The sequence below is a fragment of the Nannobrachium achirus genome (genome assembly GCF_963921795.1).
Source record: "Nannobrachium achirus genome assembly, chromosome: 16".
Lineage (NCBI taxonomy): Eukaryota > Metazoa > Chordata > Actinopteri > Myctophiformes > Myctophidae > Nannobrachium > Nannobrachium achirus.
The window spans coordinates 39,707,887-39,726,014 of record NC_137823.1 but is presented as its reverse complement, the minus strand read 5'-3'; the positions used below and the strand labels follow the sequence as shown (position 1 = coordinate 39,726,014).

The 18,128-nt window shown below is 41.8% G+C and overlaps 1 protein-coding gene across 1 annotated transcript in view; it reads right to left on the bottom strand.

The window, feature by feature from the left end:
- Positions 1-18,128, bottom strand: part of ppp2r5a (protein phosphatase 2, regulatory subunit B', alpha isoform) — a 111,209-nt gene that overhangs the window by 9,378 nt on the left and 83,703 nt on the right. Inside the window, exons 5-6 of the mRNA XM_080743983.1 lie at positions 5,410-5,540; positions 1,842-1,901 (exon numbers count right to left, since the gene is read on the bottom strand). Of these exons, the coding sequence (XP_080600109.1) occupies positions 1,842-1,901; positions 5,410-5,540 (191 nt within the window). The remainder of the gene's footprint in view (positions 1-1,841; positions 1,902-5,409; positions 5,541-18,128) is intronic.

Genomic DNA, 18,128 nt, shown 5'->3' with positions numbered 1-18,128 from the left:
AGAACCACTGGGTTTGAAGGCTTGTGAACTAGGTTTGTGCTGCGTGACTGGACATGGTCAGGTGACCAACGAGGATGTGCTCATGTGACCCCGCCTTTCCCTGCAACTCTTCTTGACTGCTTTTGCATAAAAAGCCACACTTTGTGTAGCCTTTTGGGACATGATTTTTGATTGAGGGATTGACATTGATTGTGTAAATGGATTATGTTGTCCTTGCTGCAGAGCACACGCTGTTCATTGTCGAACCTTTCAGTGTTTATTCTGACACACTATGGATGACTTGTCATTTCATGATTGCCGACTGGTTTACTGAGAATTGTTCATTTGTAATCATTAAATTAGTTGTATGCCCCAGGTGTGTTATGTTTGCAGGTGATGTCAGATACTTGACAAAGACCGCAAAGGTCGAAACGTTGTTCAATCTTTTGCTGCTGCTGAATAAAAAAGACTTCGGAGCATTCTAAATTGAGTTGTGACTTTTTGTTTTCATTGTAGGTGAGCCCTCCCCACTTCTATATGACCACCCCAATGTTATGTCCTCCTCATGGAGGTCGAAGCGTGAGTTATTGTCTGCCTCTAATAAACTTTGGGAGCGTATCAAGACGGTGTGTATATATATATATATATATACACAGTATATATATTTTTTCTCTACCACACGTGTTAAAGGAAAATTCCAGAATAAAACATATTAATCCTTAATCAGCCTTTTATCACGTCTGTACATACCTGGTATGATGGATTTTTATCATAGTCCTTCCAGTTTTTACTTCTCCTGGATTCCTCAGATCTCTCTCCCACAGCCAAAACGGCGGTCAATTGAGGTTCTCCCAAAGCGCTAATTTTCACCGCTGCAAAGTTACTTTTTTCTTCATAAATCTTCTATTTATAGTTCCAAGACAGCCAGTAATCCATTGTTTTATCGCAGCTTGAGGGAAATGGCTACAATGGATACAATATAATCACAAAATAATCGTATTTTCCTCAAGACATTCTGCAATGCCTCACCAAATAAACTTTAGGTAAAAATTACCTCATGACCACAGAAACGTGTCTTTCATGAGGTACTTTTTACCTAAAGTTTATTTGGTGAGGCATTGCAGAATGTCTTGAGGAAAATACGATTATTTTGTGATTATATTGTATCCTACATTGTTTACAAATAATAATACATGTCAAAATTATTTTGTAAGTAATTCCATGAATAAATAATAAATAAAATCGAAGAAATGTATTGAGGAAAATAAAAATAAATAAAGGTAATATAATTACCTTATGACTACAGGAAGTCCGTTAAAATGCTTTGTTGTGAGTCCTTCTCAGTCATATTACAGGATTCTAGCGATCAACAGACTAACTAGATTATATTCTTCTGCTTTCTTATTTTTTATATATATACCACGATGCCTTGTTGTGTACATACTGGCTGTAATAACTCCAGGAGAAAGCTTTCATTTATTTCATTTTCGCTAAAGGGGGCGCGGTAATCACGCGAGACGCGAGACTTCATTCTTCTTCTGTGAATGCTACTATTGGGATCATGTAAACTACGGCCATTTCCCTCAAGCTGCGATAAAACAATGGATTACTGGCTGTCTTGGAACTATAAATAGAAGATTTATGAAGAAAAAAGTAACTTTGCAGCGGTGAAAATTAGCGCTTTGGGAGAACCTCAATTGACCGCCGTTTTGGCTGTGGGAGAGAGATCTGAGGAGTCCAGGAGAAGTAAAAACTGGAAGGACTATGATAAAAATCCATCATACCAGGTATGTACAGACGTGATAAAAGGCTGATTAAGGATTAATATGTTTTATTCTGGAATTTTCCTTTAATCCACTGACCTTCCCAGGATCTCCAGGAGCTCAGCCACACCGTTGAAGTGATCTGTCTCATAGATGAACCTGCAAGAGCACAAAAACAACACACACACACACACACACACACACACACACACACACACACACACACACACACAATATATTGAGATGGGAGTCTGCAGCCAAATACATATCAATGTGGGGGTCTTGGCATGAAAACGTTTCAGAACCACTGTTCTACGAGTCACCCATGTTCAACTGGCCGGGTGGTACAGTCGGTCGGTGCCCACTGGAAACAGCGGCGCTTGGCAACTGTGGCACTATTTTTAACCCCGACAGCAGATGGTCAAAGTGGAAACATCCGTTGTCTTCGGTGCCACTTTTGCCTGTTGGAAGTGACGTCGAGTGCCCCCTGTCTTTTTGCCCAGCCGGGCTTAAATACCGCTGTATCACAGCAACCAGGGTGACAACCATTAAACGCGCCCTCGTCGATGATGCGAGGATCGGAGGGTTTGCTCTCGAGTTATGGCGCCTGTTGTAGCAGCTTCAGGGTCGTCTGTCTGCACGGAGAGCAATGAGTTCTCTGGCTCAACACGTCTCAGACCAACTCCGAGGAACACCATTGGGGTCATGTTCGTGGGAAGGAAGCAGTCTGGCAATGTCTGTCACAGCACTAGAGCAGCTTTTCATGTCAAGGACCCTCGAATTGATATGCGTTTGGCCGCACACCCCTGTCTGCCAAGGTCTTGCCAGGGAGCCCCAGAAGAGATTTATGTAAAAAAGTTAAAAAAAGAAAAAAGAAAAATCCAAATGTTCCTAACATTAAGATTCAACATTTCAAAAGTAGCAAAACTAACAGATCTACAAGCTCAAAATGCGTTGCTTTGTGCCGTGTTTCCTGCTTGTGGATCTGTTACTTTTGATGCTTTTATGTGATCAAGTAGCCCTATAGGGTATTAATTCACGAAAAAACACAAAAAGTTAAACATGGAGACAAGAGTTTGGAGAGTTTTCTGCCCAACAGAGACGATATGACCCGTCAAGGACAGCATAGTTGTTAGAGTGGACAGCTATAAGAACGAGATGGTGCTCTGGGTGCTTTGGGTGCTCCTGGTGCAGGCCAGGAGGCCAGGGCCATGCTGCTGTAAATGCTGTTTTTATGCTCCAATTGTCTTCAATAAATGCTACACTTCACCCTGAGCGGAATATTAATACTTTCCATAATAGGGGTCAGCAGCAGTGACAAGGGACTATAGTACAAGGGACGAAAGGCTTTTACACACCGGGAGCCGTGGCGAATAAACAAATCAAAAATGTGTCTGGCAATATTTCGCATCCAATGATTCTTATAGTTTATGCCTCATTGCTACAGGTTGAAGCCTTTTATTCTAGGTGGAAATTGGCCTTGTTCCACTTCATTGGTTGTGTAACAGTGCTATGTTCTACCTGTAACACGCGTATATGGTGTCTGCTGTCGGAAATAAAAATATGAATAGCGTCTGCCCTCGTGAACCTTTCAAAGTAGCGTATTTGATAGGCATTATGCACTGGCGTATAACCTGTCCACACGAATAGCCGCGGATCATAGATTATAGTATGCCATCAAAAAAAGTCTAGAACACACCACTGGTGTGTAATAATACTCAACACAAACACCATTTTGAAAAATGTATGTACAGGTACAGTGTTTTTGGGGCACGAAAACGACGCATTACAAGGACCTTGACTTCAAAAAGATAAAAAAGGAGGGAGAAAGAACTCTCTACTGTAACATTCCTAGTGTCCCCAGGCTCTCCCCATCATGTAGGCACGTCGCCAGATGTCTGATGCCTGACCTACAATCACTTCATGTGTGTCGAGCAGAAACAGTATGTGCGGAGGCAACCTGTTGAAGACCACTGGCGTAGAGGTTCAAACGCGGCTTGGAGGCCAATCACTGAGTTTCTTCTCTCTCTCCCAAAAGACCACCATCACGTCTCTACGTCTGAACCATTTGAATAGATTATAAAGCAATGTTTCATGACTGAAACATTTTATTAGGCCAAGTGTGAAACAGCATGAAAGGGGCAACCTCCCCAAAGCACTAGCACTGAGTTTCATAAACAATTAGCAAAATAAGTTTTGGTGGCTATAAAGCCAACCAGTAGAGAAAGTTGCTACTGAAAACAGTCGTAGCTACTGAGAGAGCTGTAATCCATGCTTTTGTCTCACCTAGGGATGGGACGATACACGATATTATCGTTTATCGTGATAAAAAACACTCACGATAATCGTAACGTGGAGATGTCATTTATCGTGATATCATCCTCTGTCATGCACTGGGATCAATTCACCTTTTATTTGCCGAGCTGCATATCTGGTACCACTTAACTCATTGAGTGCCAATCCCGAACTAGTTCGGCTTTATTAGCGTATCGTAGTGTGCCGATCCCGAACAAGTTCGGCTTTTAAAAAAAAAAAAAAAAAAAAAAAAAAAAAATTTTTTTTTTTTTTTTGAAAATTTTTTTTTTGAATTTTTTTTTTTTTTTTTGGGACCCCATCAAATCTGGTGAACATGATTTCAATCGCGATTTTGCATGTTCCACCCCCATACAACCCCATCTAACATACAGGGCAGCCATTTTTGTTTACATTACATGTAAAACATAATGGCGATTATCTCAAGAATGCCTGAACGGATTTCCAATCGGATTTTTTTGTTTGAAAGCTGTGAACAAACTGCACAAATCCACTCCAATGCAATCCAGGATTGCATTGGATTTTTTAGAGCTCATTCTTCTCTGTTTTTTTCCCATGCATGAGGTGTGCAAGGTTTAATCATGGCTAAGTTGACGAAAATAAGGCTTCTAAAATGCTTGGTAGCCAATAGCTAACTTCAAGCTAACTTCATCCTCTTCCTGTACATGCACAAAGGAAAGTGTCCTTTCCTTTGTAAAAAAAGTCCTGGCTCCAGGGCTTGGGCATGCATTACCAGCATATCTCTATTATTCTCTGGTCACTGGGCGCCCTCTAGTGGTGATAGGCTGGCACTCAATGAGTTAAAACCCTCTATAATTGGTAAAAGGTACTTATAATTAGGGGTGCCACAATACTGAACCGGTATACCGAACCGAATGGCCCTGTACCGTACCGAACCGAACAGCACATACCGAATGAACCGAATTTCTATTTTTTTGGGTGTGGCCACATAAAAACATAATTTTTCTGTACACTTTTTTGGAGAAAATCTTCCTCCTAGTATAAATATAATAACTGATTATCATGTTTTAGGGGGGAAACAAATGATTGCACCCCATCTTTAAAATTAACGGAACATTTTGGATTCTTTATTTTTTCATTTTCAATTTTTACTGTACCAAAACCGTGAGCCAAAAAACGAGATACGAACCGAACCGTGGGCTGACTGAACCGTGGCACCCCTACTTATAATATATGTACTTGAAATAGTATTTTTTTCACGCTCTATCAAATGTCTTTGCCAAAAATAGCAAGATAATGGATTGTGATTATAGCGATAAACCTTAAATCGCAATTTCTTTTGTCACAATAATCGTGATATGACATTTTCATATTGTCCCATCCCTAGTCTCACCGCAAGAAGATGTTGTTGATCTGCTTCCGGATGAAGGCTCGCAGACCCAGGAACTTCCCGTAGATCCGATGCAAGATGGTCTTGAGGAAGTCCCTCTCCCTGGGGTCCTCGCTGTCAAACAGCTCCAGCAGCTGAAAAACACCCGCCACAGAACATCATTACACTGTGTCACCTGCAACCTTCTCCACAGAACATCCACAGAACATCAATACACTGTGTCACCTGCAACCTTCTCCACAGAACATCCACAGAACATCATTACACTATGTCACCTCACCTGCGTCCTTCTCCACAGAACATCCACAGAACATCATTACACTATGTCACCTCACCTGCGTCCTTCTCCACAGAACATCCACAGAACATCATTACACTATGTCACCTCACCTGCGTCCTTCTCCACAGAACATCCACAGACAATCATTACACTGTGTCACCTGCGTCCTTCTCCACAGAACATCCACAGACAATCATTACACTGTGTCACCTGCATCTTTCTCCACAGACCATCATTACACTGTGTCACCTGCATCTTTCTCCACAGAACATCATTACACTGTGTCACCTGCGTCCTTCTCCACAGAACATCCACAGAACATCATTACACTATGTCACCTCACCTGCGTCCTTCTCCACAGAACATCCACAGAGAATCATTACACTGTGTCACCTGCATCTTTCTCCACAGACCATCATTACACTGTGTCACCTGCACCTCTTCAGCTAGGCCACAACTACTGTACTAAGATGGTATACAGTATAGATCGGTGTTTCCAAAACAGTTAGGCCAGGACCCATATGTGGGTCACAGCAGACCAATTCTTATGGGTTGTGAAGTTCATAGTTTGTTTCATAGAATAAAAACAAATATTATTCAAATGTCTTTCCAAAAAAAAAATCACCCCGCCAAAAAAAATGCAAATAAATAAATAAAATACAGGTTTTCAGGGAAAATAAATGTTTAAAATAATAATAATAATAAATGATGAAAATAGCAGATCTACAATCTTTATTGTCACTATTAAATAGGGCGGTCCTGGGTAGACACAGGATGTGTGTTTTGGGTCTGGAGCACAAAAAAAAAGAACCCCCGGTATAGATGGGAGTCATAAAGACCAGCATTCCGTTCAGAACAAGCAATGCTGAAGACAGTAACCAGCTCGCCTCGCTGCACGGTCGACATCTGAACAAATTGGCATAAACAAACAGCATCACATCTTTACCAGCAGCAGCCCACGTTATGTAACTGACTCATGTAAGCAGCCTAAAGGCAGCGTATCGTATATAGATTTATACCCGTGGCATAGGAATGGCTATTTTCAGCTGTGTGTGATGAGTCATTAGGGCACGGTTGCTTAGCGCAGGCCGAGCAGCTTGAAGAGAATGTCACCGACACACATCTGCTGAGCACTATAACTATAAAAATCACACCCGTGTGAACTGAGCGGTGGTTTACCCACCAACCCCTAGAGCTTCGAATTAATTTATATTGAATTAAAACAACAAATCTGCAGCACTTCTCGCGTGTAACGTTAAAATGTGGCTGGTCTCGCGAGGCAGAAGTCTCCATTCGCCGCTGCAAAAGTGGGCTGATCTACAAGTCCACAATGCGTCACTGATCCAATAGGTTGTGGGCTTGTAGATTAATTAAAAGGGTGCTTGTTTAGCGACACCGACATACAGCGAAGAATAAACCTCCAGCTACTGAACTTTCCCTACACTGACCGTCCTCCGCCTAGCAGACAGTGCTTTGCCTCTTGAGTTAAACGTGCTCACGTTTCACACAATGTAACTTTAATTGATTCAGAATGATAACGAGTCAAGCTGAAACGGGCGACTCATTTGGTAGGGACGGGAAGGCAGACTGTTTACGAGACTTCTCCACCGAAAACACTGTGTAAAGCATGGATTTCTTCTCTCACGAGTCTGCCTGCACGCAGCCACGTTCACGGTAAAACTCCCTCCGTCCCTCTGTAGACTACCTAATTTGGTTCAAACGAAAACATAATCCATTGGTGTGATTATAATTGCTCGTTTCACATCGTGGTTGTTCCACGCTTCGCATAGACGATGCGATGATACTGCTCTTGCTTTTTTACCAACGCCAGTCGTCAGGCACGTGCACACAGACATCAAACGGGGCTTGAGCCCCTGCCCTTTTAAGAGAGAATTGTCCACCAAAGGGCCCTTTTAGAAATGTCAGCCCCTGCCTCTCTTAACATTCTCTGCACGTCCCTGACCAACGCGGTCCCTGACCAACGCGTGAGAGAGATAGAGAGAGAGAGAGAGAGAGAGAGAGTGTGTGTTGTCTGCCTCAGTGGTGCGTGTTCCCCACACTCAAGCCCCCACCGTTGCGCTGTGTGTGTGTGTGTGTGTGTGAGAGAGAGAGAGAGAGAGGGAGAGAGAGAGTGTGTTGTCTGCCTGCCCTGCTCAATAGCGCCCCTCCTTTAACGTGTGTGTGTGTGTGTGGTCTGTGTGTGTGGTCAGGAGAGGTATGGCCGGCGACAGACATACACGGCAGGCGACAGACATACACGGCCAGTAACATCTTGAAAGCGAATCACAGGAGCGGCTACCACCGCTCAAAAAATATAGTTTTCAAATTGTTCTAAGTCAAGTGGATGGCAGTGTTCACACCAACTATGAAAAACAATACTATGGTGATAGATACAGTTATAGTTATCTTTATAGTTATCGTGGCCATTGGGAATGGCACTTAAAGGACAACTAAATATCATCTAGGCTAATTTTCCTACTTATATTGATCCGAAATGTAGTCCATGGGGTCTATTAGGCAGAGATGTCCGTCGTCCAGTTTTCCAAGAAGAACCCAGCAGCCCTCATACTGTAGCATGGAGTGGAGCCCATAAACCTATTGCTTTTACGCTATTTGTTGCAGTCAAAAAAAATGTTTTCTCCCATCAATATGTTATTAGTTGTCATTACACACGCATCCATACCATTGTTGTCCCACACGAGCTGCCACACTCTGCTAAACAGATGTTATGCGGTTATGCATTTTTCCCAGAAAAGACGCGCTGTGATTGGCCAGAACAGCCACTTTGATTGGCAGTTGTGTCGAACGCTCATCCCAAAACATGATTTATGAGACTGTGGTGGCTCGTGTGGGACAACAAAGGCATGCGTTTGTAATGACAACTAGTGACACATTCATGAAAAAGGAAATCACTTTTGACTGCAACAAATAGTGTAAAAGCAACTGGCTTATGCACTCCGCTCTATGCTATGAGGGCTGCTGGGTTCTGCTGGGGAAACTGGAGGACAGGGGCCCCATGGATAGTCATTTGGGATCAATATAAGTAGGAAAATGAATCTAGTTATTTAGTGCGGAGTTGAGCAGCACGAGGCGCGTCCTCCGCAGGGCTTAAAATCAGTGCTGCAATTGCAGCTTCCAATTAATTAAATCGACGCTTCCCCCCTCATTTAAATTTGAGTGTTGAAGAATTACTGATTTAGGTAATAGTTTAACCGAATAAGCACGTTAGAAACTATGCATAATGGCATGTTTACACCTGGTGATAAAGAAGCAGTCTTTCAAGAGTTATTGGATTCGAATGCTTGGAAGTAAGAATCAATATTTAATCACAACAATCAACCACTCCCCTTAACCTTGACCAGAGATTTTAATATATATTTTTTATAGCAAACCTTTTTAACTAAAATCTTTGTTCCAGGAACAAAACATTTTCTGATGGGGGTCCATGGCCACATTTGGGGGGTCATTGACATGAAAAGGTTTGAGCAACACTGATATAGCAAGATAGGTTTTACAGAAAGAAGACATTTATAGAATCTGCCTCAGGCCTTAACGTTATAAACATAACTTTACGCCTGGAATGGACCTTAAGAGTCCTCCTGGATCCAAACTGATGACCTTCCTGCCGTCTCTAAATACTAGCACATACTAAAGTAAACACATCTTGTGTTCCAACACGTTGACCCCTATTTACATACAGAACACAATGAGATCTCTATGGAATATGACTGAGATGGCCCCCAGGTGCGCAATATGGTCTGACTCGGTTCCACAGATAAATATTGTGAGAATAGCTGATCTACAAACTTGCGAGGCGTTGTGAGCTTGTATACCAGCTATTTTCAATACATTTGCCTCATTTTTATATTATTTATTTGACAAAACAAAACAAAAAAACATCAGAAAGGTAGGGAACCCTTTGCAAACAAACATCTGGGTTTTAGGACTACAAACTTTAGCACCGTTGTTAAGAAGCTGCAAATCATAACTTCTTTTAGTGAATAAAATGTACTTTTAAATGATTTGGCAGACTGTTAATACAATTAACTAGTAAATCTGCAACTCAAGTAGGACCCCTTGACAAGAAGTATTGCAAGAACCTCAAAAGGAAATTTCTCTCCTCAAATGGGCTCTCCACATTATTGCTCAGCAGTAGAAATGTTGACGCTCACATGGGGTTCGTACAATATATCAATCAGAGTAGGACTTGAATGGTATAGACTGCAGACTTTAAAGAACAGTAAACTAGGGCCAAACGGCAGACAGGAAGTGAGACACTAACACTGTACAGTCTAGCAGAGTTATGATTCAGCTCATGTTCAAAGCCCCGAGGTTAGGGTCAATAGTTAATCTGTCACACACATTCAGCCACTTGTTTTTCCCCCCGCTGAGGTTTGAACTGGGGCTTTCTCCTGTAACTGAGTGACCAATCAGACACTCTATAAGCACAAGGATTTCCCCCCTGAAGCGAAACTAAGCTGAAACCTTATGTATTAAAAGTTCCGAGTTGAATTCACACACAAGACTAGGCAATGTGTGGCAATGATGGCAAAAACGATGCACAAAAAGGTGAGAGGAAAGGAACCAGAGAAAAGCCAGTGTCCGGGTTGAAACAACAAAAGTGTTTTCATAGGTCTCTGTCGGGTGGAAACCTCATATGTCCAAAACTGTCACTCTTCAGGATCCAAATTCAAAAGTAGCGGCTTCACACCGCGTTTTCGAGCTTGTGGATCTGCTACTTTTGATGCTTTTGTGTGAGGCTGTAGTATGATCAAGTATGGACAATAATTTACGAAAATAGTAATAAGTTAGAATATGGGGATAAGGTTTCTTTCCGACAGCAACGATATTAAAACGACCTGGTGCTACTGTCCATCAACACCACAGCACTAATTGGGAGACAGGGCTCAGTCAGTCTGAACATGGATTCTCTTCTCAAGCCAAACAACAGCCTGCTATTTTTAAACCCTCTGACGCCCACTGTGACTGTGGCTGGCTTGGGAAACATCACGTTTTGTTTTTAGAGGCTCATCTTTTGCAGCAACCAAAAGCCAAACCTGGTAGTATTTTAGCAACTTTAAGCCTACAGTATATTGTTGCTGTCGGGTACTCTTATCTCCATATTCAAATATTGTGTATTTTTTTGTTGTAAATAGGCCTAGAATTATTGAATGCTTTAACCAGTGAAAAATAGCAGATATACAAGCTCACAGCGCGGCACCGAGTGCCGCGCTTGTAGATCTGCTATTTTTGAAAAAGTTGTGAAAACGTGTGCAAATCTTTGAATATATGTATTTTTAAAGCGAACGTTTGTAACTCAAATTTTGCTTCTGGGTGGTCCCTGGAACTAGATATTTTGAGATGCGGGTCCGTGGCCAAATAAATATCATTTTGGGGGTCCTTCATGTTAAAAGGTTTGAGAACCACTGACATAGTAGTCTCTCAAGAACAGACTAACTGAGCTCCAAGTGAAAAGGATCTTTTGTTTTGACGATGGCTGGCCAGATTGCTGACATAGAAACATATATTTTTCAAAAAACCTTAGAAGGATTCAAAAGACACTTATAGAATCGGGTCAAAATTCTAATTTTCACGACTTTTCAAAAATAGCAGATCTACAAGCTCGCAGCGCGGCACTCGGTGCCGCGCTGTGAGCTTGTATATCGGCTATTTTTTTATAGTTAAAGCATAAAATAATGATACACAATAATGTGTACCCGTTCTAAATGGGTTAATGCCCTACTTGATTATACTAAAGAGTCACACAAAAGCATCAAAAGTAGCAGGTAGTAGCAAGCTCGAAATGTGATTTTGGACATTTCCACCAGACAGCGACCATTATACTCTGTTGACCGGGGAACCCCAGGGGTCCATCCTTAGCTACTGCCAACTGCCTTTTCCCCCTCCTACACACCAAATCTCTCGCCAAAAATAGCCTTGCTAACGTAGATCGGATTATTTTTGCCAAATGTTTGGCTTATGGCTATCATGACAAGCCCAGAATAGAGACGCTAGGATTCATGGGGTTGATGGATCAGATGCGAGCCAAGATCTCCATCTTAACAGAGTTGAAATGCAATTAAATTCACAGTAGACACAGGAATATTTACATTGATTAAGATTTCCAACACAAACACCTGACGCTATGAACTATGACACACCTACACAACTAGAGTGATTTTACATAAGCGTGCGTGTGTGTGTGTGTGTGCTGGTATTAAAGTAAAAACAAATCTCATGACTGATTTTAGGCTCAATCAGTGGTAGAAAAAGTATCAATACTGCAATATATAAATACTCTGTTACAAGTAAAAGTCCGGAATTCAAAATGTACTTGAGTAAAGGTATTGGCATCAAAATGTCCTTAAAGTACGAAAAGTAAAATTACAATGTTTGAAAACGGCAGATCTACAAGCTCACAACGCGTCGCATCGCTATTTCCAAATAGCCAAGGTATAAAATAGGGCTAAAGTGGTTAATGTTTTATAATATTAAAATGTATATCTGCAAAGTATCTATTAACTAAAGTTTTCAAATAAGTGTAGTGGAATGTAATGTAGTGGGTCAAAGATGTAGTGGAGTAGAAGTAAAAGTACTGGAAATTGGAAATACTCAAGTAAAGTACAAATACCTCAAAATTGTACTCTTGTACAGTACTTAAGTAAATCAGTACTTGGTTACTTTCTATCCATAGATACTTTCTATCCATAGAAAGCTAGATGCCTCATTGGCCGCCGCAGTCCATTGGAGCGACGAGCAACAACTGGAGTGCGGACGTCCGTGATTGCCGGAGACCACGCTGCCGGTCATGTGACTACTGGCCAATCACAATGTGTCTTTTCCTTATCAATCCATCTATTTCCTGATGTTGCCTGTTCCTGTTTCAGCTGTTCTTTCTTACAGGCTGCTTATGTAAAGGCCCGCCCCCACCTGCCTCTGATAGGCCAACAACTTCCGGTTTTCTGTGACGCAGATGGAAGTGGGAAACGACCGGAAACCACGGTTGCCGAGTCCCGCGATCTCACGCCTCAGAGCCGAAGGAGGCGTCTACCTTTCTATGGCTATGCTTTCTTTAACTGTGTGTGAATCAGCATGAAACAAGTCCTCCTGCTCCTCCATACTACAGCGTTGTTTCCTACAATTAGCACAAACTGTAGAATTATCTCTGTGGTTAGTCTGTGTGTAGCTGACACGCGGAGCTATAATGGTGGTATGTTGATTGACGAGCTCTAGGGAGGGACGACTATAGTGCACCAGCAAGGTAAACAGGCTGTGCAGTGCAATCCACCGGGAGGTCACCACCTCTGGCACTTCCTCTACCCCCGGCCGACCCCCCACCAAGGTGCTAACAGCCTCATCTAGAGCCCTTCCTTTCACTGTGCCACGGCAGTTTATTAATAAACCCCTGCAAGAGACTCAGACATCGACATTCTTGTCTACTATTGTCCACTTAAGACTATGACGAAAGATGTTCGCCGACTACTGAATGAAAACTATTGATTGACTAAAACTATGACTAAATAAATACATTGACAATTTTGTCCACAAATTACCAAAGATTTCACGTGGTTAAATGTCTGAAAACACATTGACATGAATCCAAAATACGCTGATGATCGTGCAGATTCGCGCTAAACAATGAAACTATATGAAATCTATGAAAAGGTTGTGGGGGGGTCCCTGCTTCACCTCTCTCTCAACTAAGGGGTCCTTGGCCTGAAAGCGTTGAAGATCCCTGCACTATTCTGTAAGCCTATATACACCAAAAAAATAGTAAAAGCTCACAAAAGAATTGAGTAAAAAAGTGAATATTTGGAATATTGTTGAAACAATTTTAACAACAGAATTCTTGTATGCCCCCCTCTCCCTGGTTCTGGTCTAGTACAAATTAATTTGGGGGGTCCTTGATAAGAAAATGTTTGAGAACCATATTGTCCTAAAGTATAATAACAGCACAAGGGATTAACCGGTTAAATCTCAATGCCAAAAAAGGAAAGATAAAAAAAGCATGTGGGCAAGTAGACGGTAATTAAACGATGATGAAGTAATCAAGTGAACCATGTTATTAACTATGTAATGTTAAATTATCCAGCGGCACAAAATGCCTGTTTAGAATTAAAATGTGCCCCAGAGCTGACATTCTGCTTCCAGAAGCCTGAGCTTTGCAACGAGCAAAGAAACAGAGGGCTGTCACGATCACAGCATTTTAGCTGACGATCAAACTGCAAATAATTGCGGTTAATGATTTATAATTGTGATTATGGCCTTGAACACAGGCATGGGAACGTAAGGTATAAATAAAAATGACATTTATGTTCGTCTTTTTAAGGCTTTAAAAACTAAATCCCACAGGGCAGATATGACAAATAAGTTAAATATAGTCTCTGTCGGGTAGAAAGCTCATATGCCTAATAAAAAAAAAAACACAAAAAGATAAAATATGGAGATAAGAGGTTTCGTCCCGACAGCAACGATTACTTTTGTAGTGGGTAGAGAAGCTGCCTAAGGAAACAGAAGGTCCCCGGTTTGTGTCATGATCAGTGTTGGGTGTAGCGGCGTTATAACTAACAGCGCTGTGTATATCATTCTTGTTTTTAACTGCAGAGTTCATTAATTTGGGCCATAGATAAGGCCAACCAATGACGTTAGGCAGTAATGCAATGTAACCAACTTGCGCAAGGATTTGAAAATGTGTTTTAATTGTCGGTAAGGGAAAAAGTAATTCGTTAAGTTACTTTTCTCATTGGGTAGTGGAGTAACGTAACAGATTAGTTTTCAAGTCAGTAACGAAAGTAACCTAACGAGTTACTTCAAAAAGTAACAATACCCAACACTGGTCATGATCTACACACGTCAAAGTGTCCCTGAGCTTAACCGCTCACTGCTAACCCAAGGCACTGCCCCTGTAGCACCTACTGCTCCTGATGCTTGGCATGCGTTTAAATGCAGATGCCACATTTCACTACAAAGCATACAGTGACAAATGCCACAGAGGAGTGCGGACCTCATCATTCTTATTATGATTACCTTAACTACCTACGAGTCCAGGTCACCCCACAGATCACCTGACTCTAGTGGGCTGTCGGTGAACTGATGAATCCATCAAAGACATTACACCACATGCAAACACAACCTGATAGTAAAACACATTTTGTACCAGGTCCCCTCCTTTTGTTCCCCCTCACAAGGGTGGTTAACGGCCACCCACGATCCCCTAATGCAGCGGTTCTCAAACTATCACAAAGTGGGGTCGCAGGATGGTGCTGTTGGGGTCGCACATTGGCAACAAAAAAGAATCAATGAATATATTTTAATCAAGAAACGCTTAAAAAAAGCGAGGTTGTTGTGACCAGCGTGAAGAGAACGGACACTTCTCTCCCTCTAACACACAGCTCTGCCCCCAACAACAAGTAGCAGAACAGAACAGAGCACAAGCCATTGAAGCCAACACACACACATTCACAAGCCCTTGTAAGCAGAGGCTAGAGAGTAGAGACACAAACTGATTTGAACTGTTCATAAACTATTTGCTAGGATTATGTTTAGTATCAGCGGGTGGTACACATTCATGGACCACTAGTCCATTTGGTTCCATCTGTACCCTCGCTGTGTTATATTTCGATGTAACATTACCGACTGGCTCGCTCGGAGTGGGGAGATCATTCCAGACAGACAGACCACCAGACCAGTTATCGTAATATGGGGTCGTGCTTGAAAAAAAATTGAGAACCCCTGCCTAATGCATCAAATGTTTGAGAGCATGTGTCTAGCCTAAAGCCTAAAATACGCTCATGCCATTTGCCAAACTGAAAATGAGCAGTAGGTGGAAAGTACATTTACTTTTATAGGTATTTGTAGTTACTAGTAACTTAGTTACTAGTTACTTTGTACAATGTGATAATTCAACAAAACATACATTAACCACTTCAGCATATACATTCCGGACATTTTATAATAGCCCATCTACAAGCTCACAAAGTGTCGCATGGCAAATGAGAAAATGATGAGAGCACAATGCTGCAGTTCCGCTCTGTGCCACATGGTTCTGTTCTCACGTCCAGGGCCGTCCTCCTCTGTCCTCCCCGTCCACCAGGAGAGTAAATAACTAGGGATCTATTTTAAAGCTCTTCCCTCCTCCTCCACCACCACACAATCACATCATGGAAACTCAGCAGCGCTGGAGAAAGTACTCACTTTTTTTTACGCAAGTAGAAGTATCAATACTGCAATGTATAAATACTCAGTTACAAGTAATTCAAATTCAAAATGTACATGAGTAAAAGTACAAAGGTATTGGTATCAAAAGGTGCCGTAAAAGTACCAAAAGAAAGTACTCATTATGCAGAATGCCCCCGTCACAAGGTTTCAAATGTATGAAATGCATAAAAATCTTTTGAAAATGGCAGATCTGCAAGCTTACAATGTGTCGCATTGTGAGCTGAAGTGGTTAATAATACAAATCTACAAAGTAACTAGGAACTACATTTTTCAAATAACTGTAGAGAAGTACAAGTATAATATTTGCCTCTGAGATGTAGTGCGGTAGAAGTAAAACAAAAAACAAAAAAATATGAGATACATCAAGTGGTTCCTGTATAAATAAGCCACAAAGCTTACTAGGATCTCCTTTTAGTTGACCTTGTACCAGTTATTTGTACCGTCATGAAACTGAACTTTTTCCTATGCAAACTTCGAATAAATTCCTCAATCAATCCATCAATCAAAGTAAGAGTACCTCATAATCGTACTTAAGTACAGTACTTGGGTAAATGTACTAGAGTTAATTTACACCACTGGAACCCAGTGCAGGGCAGGCACCTCGGATGTGGCCCAGCCAGGCCGGCATTCCACTACTACCCAGGCTCTACCCATGTCTCCACGTTCAGCCTGTGGCTTTGACACGGCCAGATGAAAAGTCAAGCTCTCCTGTGATTCTAAAACAAGGAGAGGTGGGACCTGGCATGTGGCTGGACCGCGTATGGGGCCACGTGTGAAATAGTAGGCAACTTGCTAGAGGGATTGTATGTCAGAGGTAGTGTTTATATAATGTTGGAATCAAATGATGACATAAATTGCTTGATCAAAAGTATTTCAGCTCATCGCTTTTTTTAATATAATAATACTAATAATAATTTCCATTCATCTGCATAGAAACAGCTCGATAACATTAACAGGAATTTTCAGAACAAAACATTTTGGTCAAAACCTTTCTATTGTACTACTGTAGCTCACGACGCGTCACAATCTAACGCTTTGTCAGCATATATTGTAGCATTGCAATTTTTGCATGGAAATTATTAAATATATGGCCTGATTTGGCCATGGTACCTGTATATTATTTATTTTAATTATCGGCACTGCTAATTGTGAACCATTCCTTTGTATATTTCAGTGTTGTATAATAATGCAAGTTATTTGGCATATCTGTCCTTTGCAATTTGTGTTAGCAAAGTCTAAAAGGCAAACAAATGTCACGGTTATGATAGCACTCTGTGAAATCTGCCTGAAATCTTTCTGCAGATCTGTTCCTATAATTGTTCACCGTTCAACACTGTCCAATGACAGAAGAGGAACGTCTCTATTCAGCCAGTCAAAATGTTGCAATCTGCCACTGACTGATTGAACCTCGCGTCACAAGCGCTTTCCGAAACTGAACGACGCTTACGTTTGAGGAAAGAGACTAGGGGTGCCACAATACTGAACCGAACCAGTATACCGAACCAAATGGCCCTGTACCGAACCGAACAGCCCATACCGAATGAACCGAATTTCCAAATCTTTTTGGGTGTGGCCACATAAAAACACAATTTCAACTCTTTCTGCACATCTCCCCGGAGAAAATCCTCCTCCCAGTACAACCACAATAACTGACCATCATGTTTTAGGGGGGAAACAAATGATTGCACCCCATCTTTAAAATTAACTTAACATTTTGGATTCTTTCTTTTTTCATTTTCATTTTTTACTGTACCGAAACCGTGAGCCATAAACCGAGATACGAACTGAACCGTGGGCTGACTGAACCGTGGCACTCCTAAAAGAGACTCACCGCTTGAGAACCACTGACCTAGTGTGTCCGGCAAACATTGGTGCAGTGGACCTATCTGCTGTGATGCCGTCCACTCTAGCACTGACAGACTGCGGTGTCAGAGCTGTGCTCCCGTTTGAATTCCCATTTCCTCCCCTCTACCACTCGCCCTTGCTCGGAGGCACAGAAGGCCTTTACCTTAAAACTATAGAGGGCTCACATACTGTAAAGGAAGTCAGGAGGAGTACAGGAATGTGAAAGACAACAAACAGATGACACCCTAGTTCTCTGCTTGCCTGCCGTGGCAGGCGCCGGTTACAGAGGGAATGACCTAATGTAACAAACAGGACAATAAGCCACATGAACCACAGCGTCCCTATTCTGGGCATGTCATCGTATTTCGGCAAAGTAATA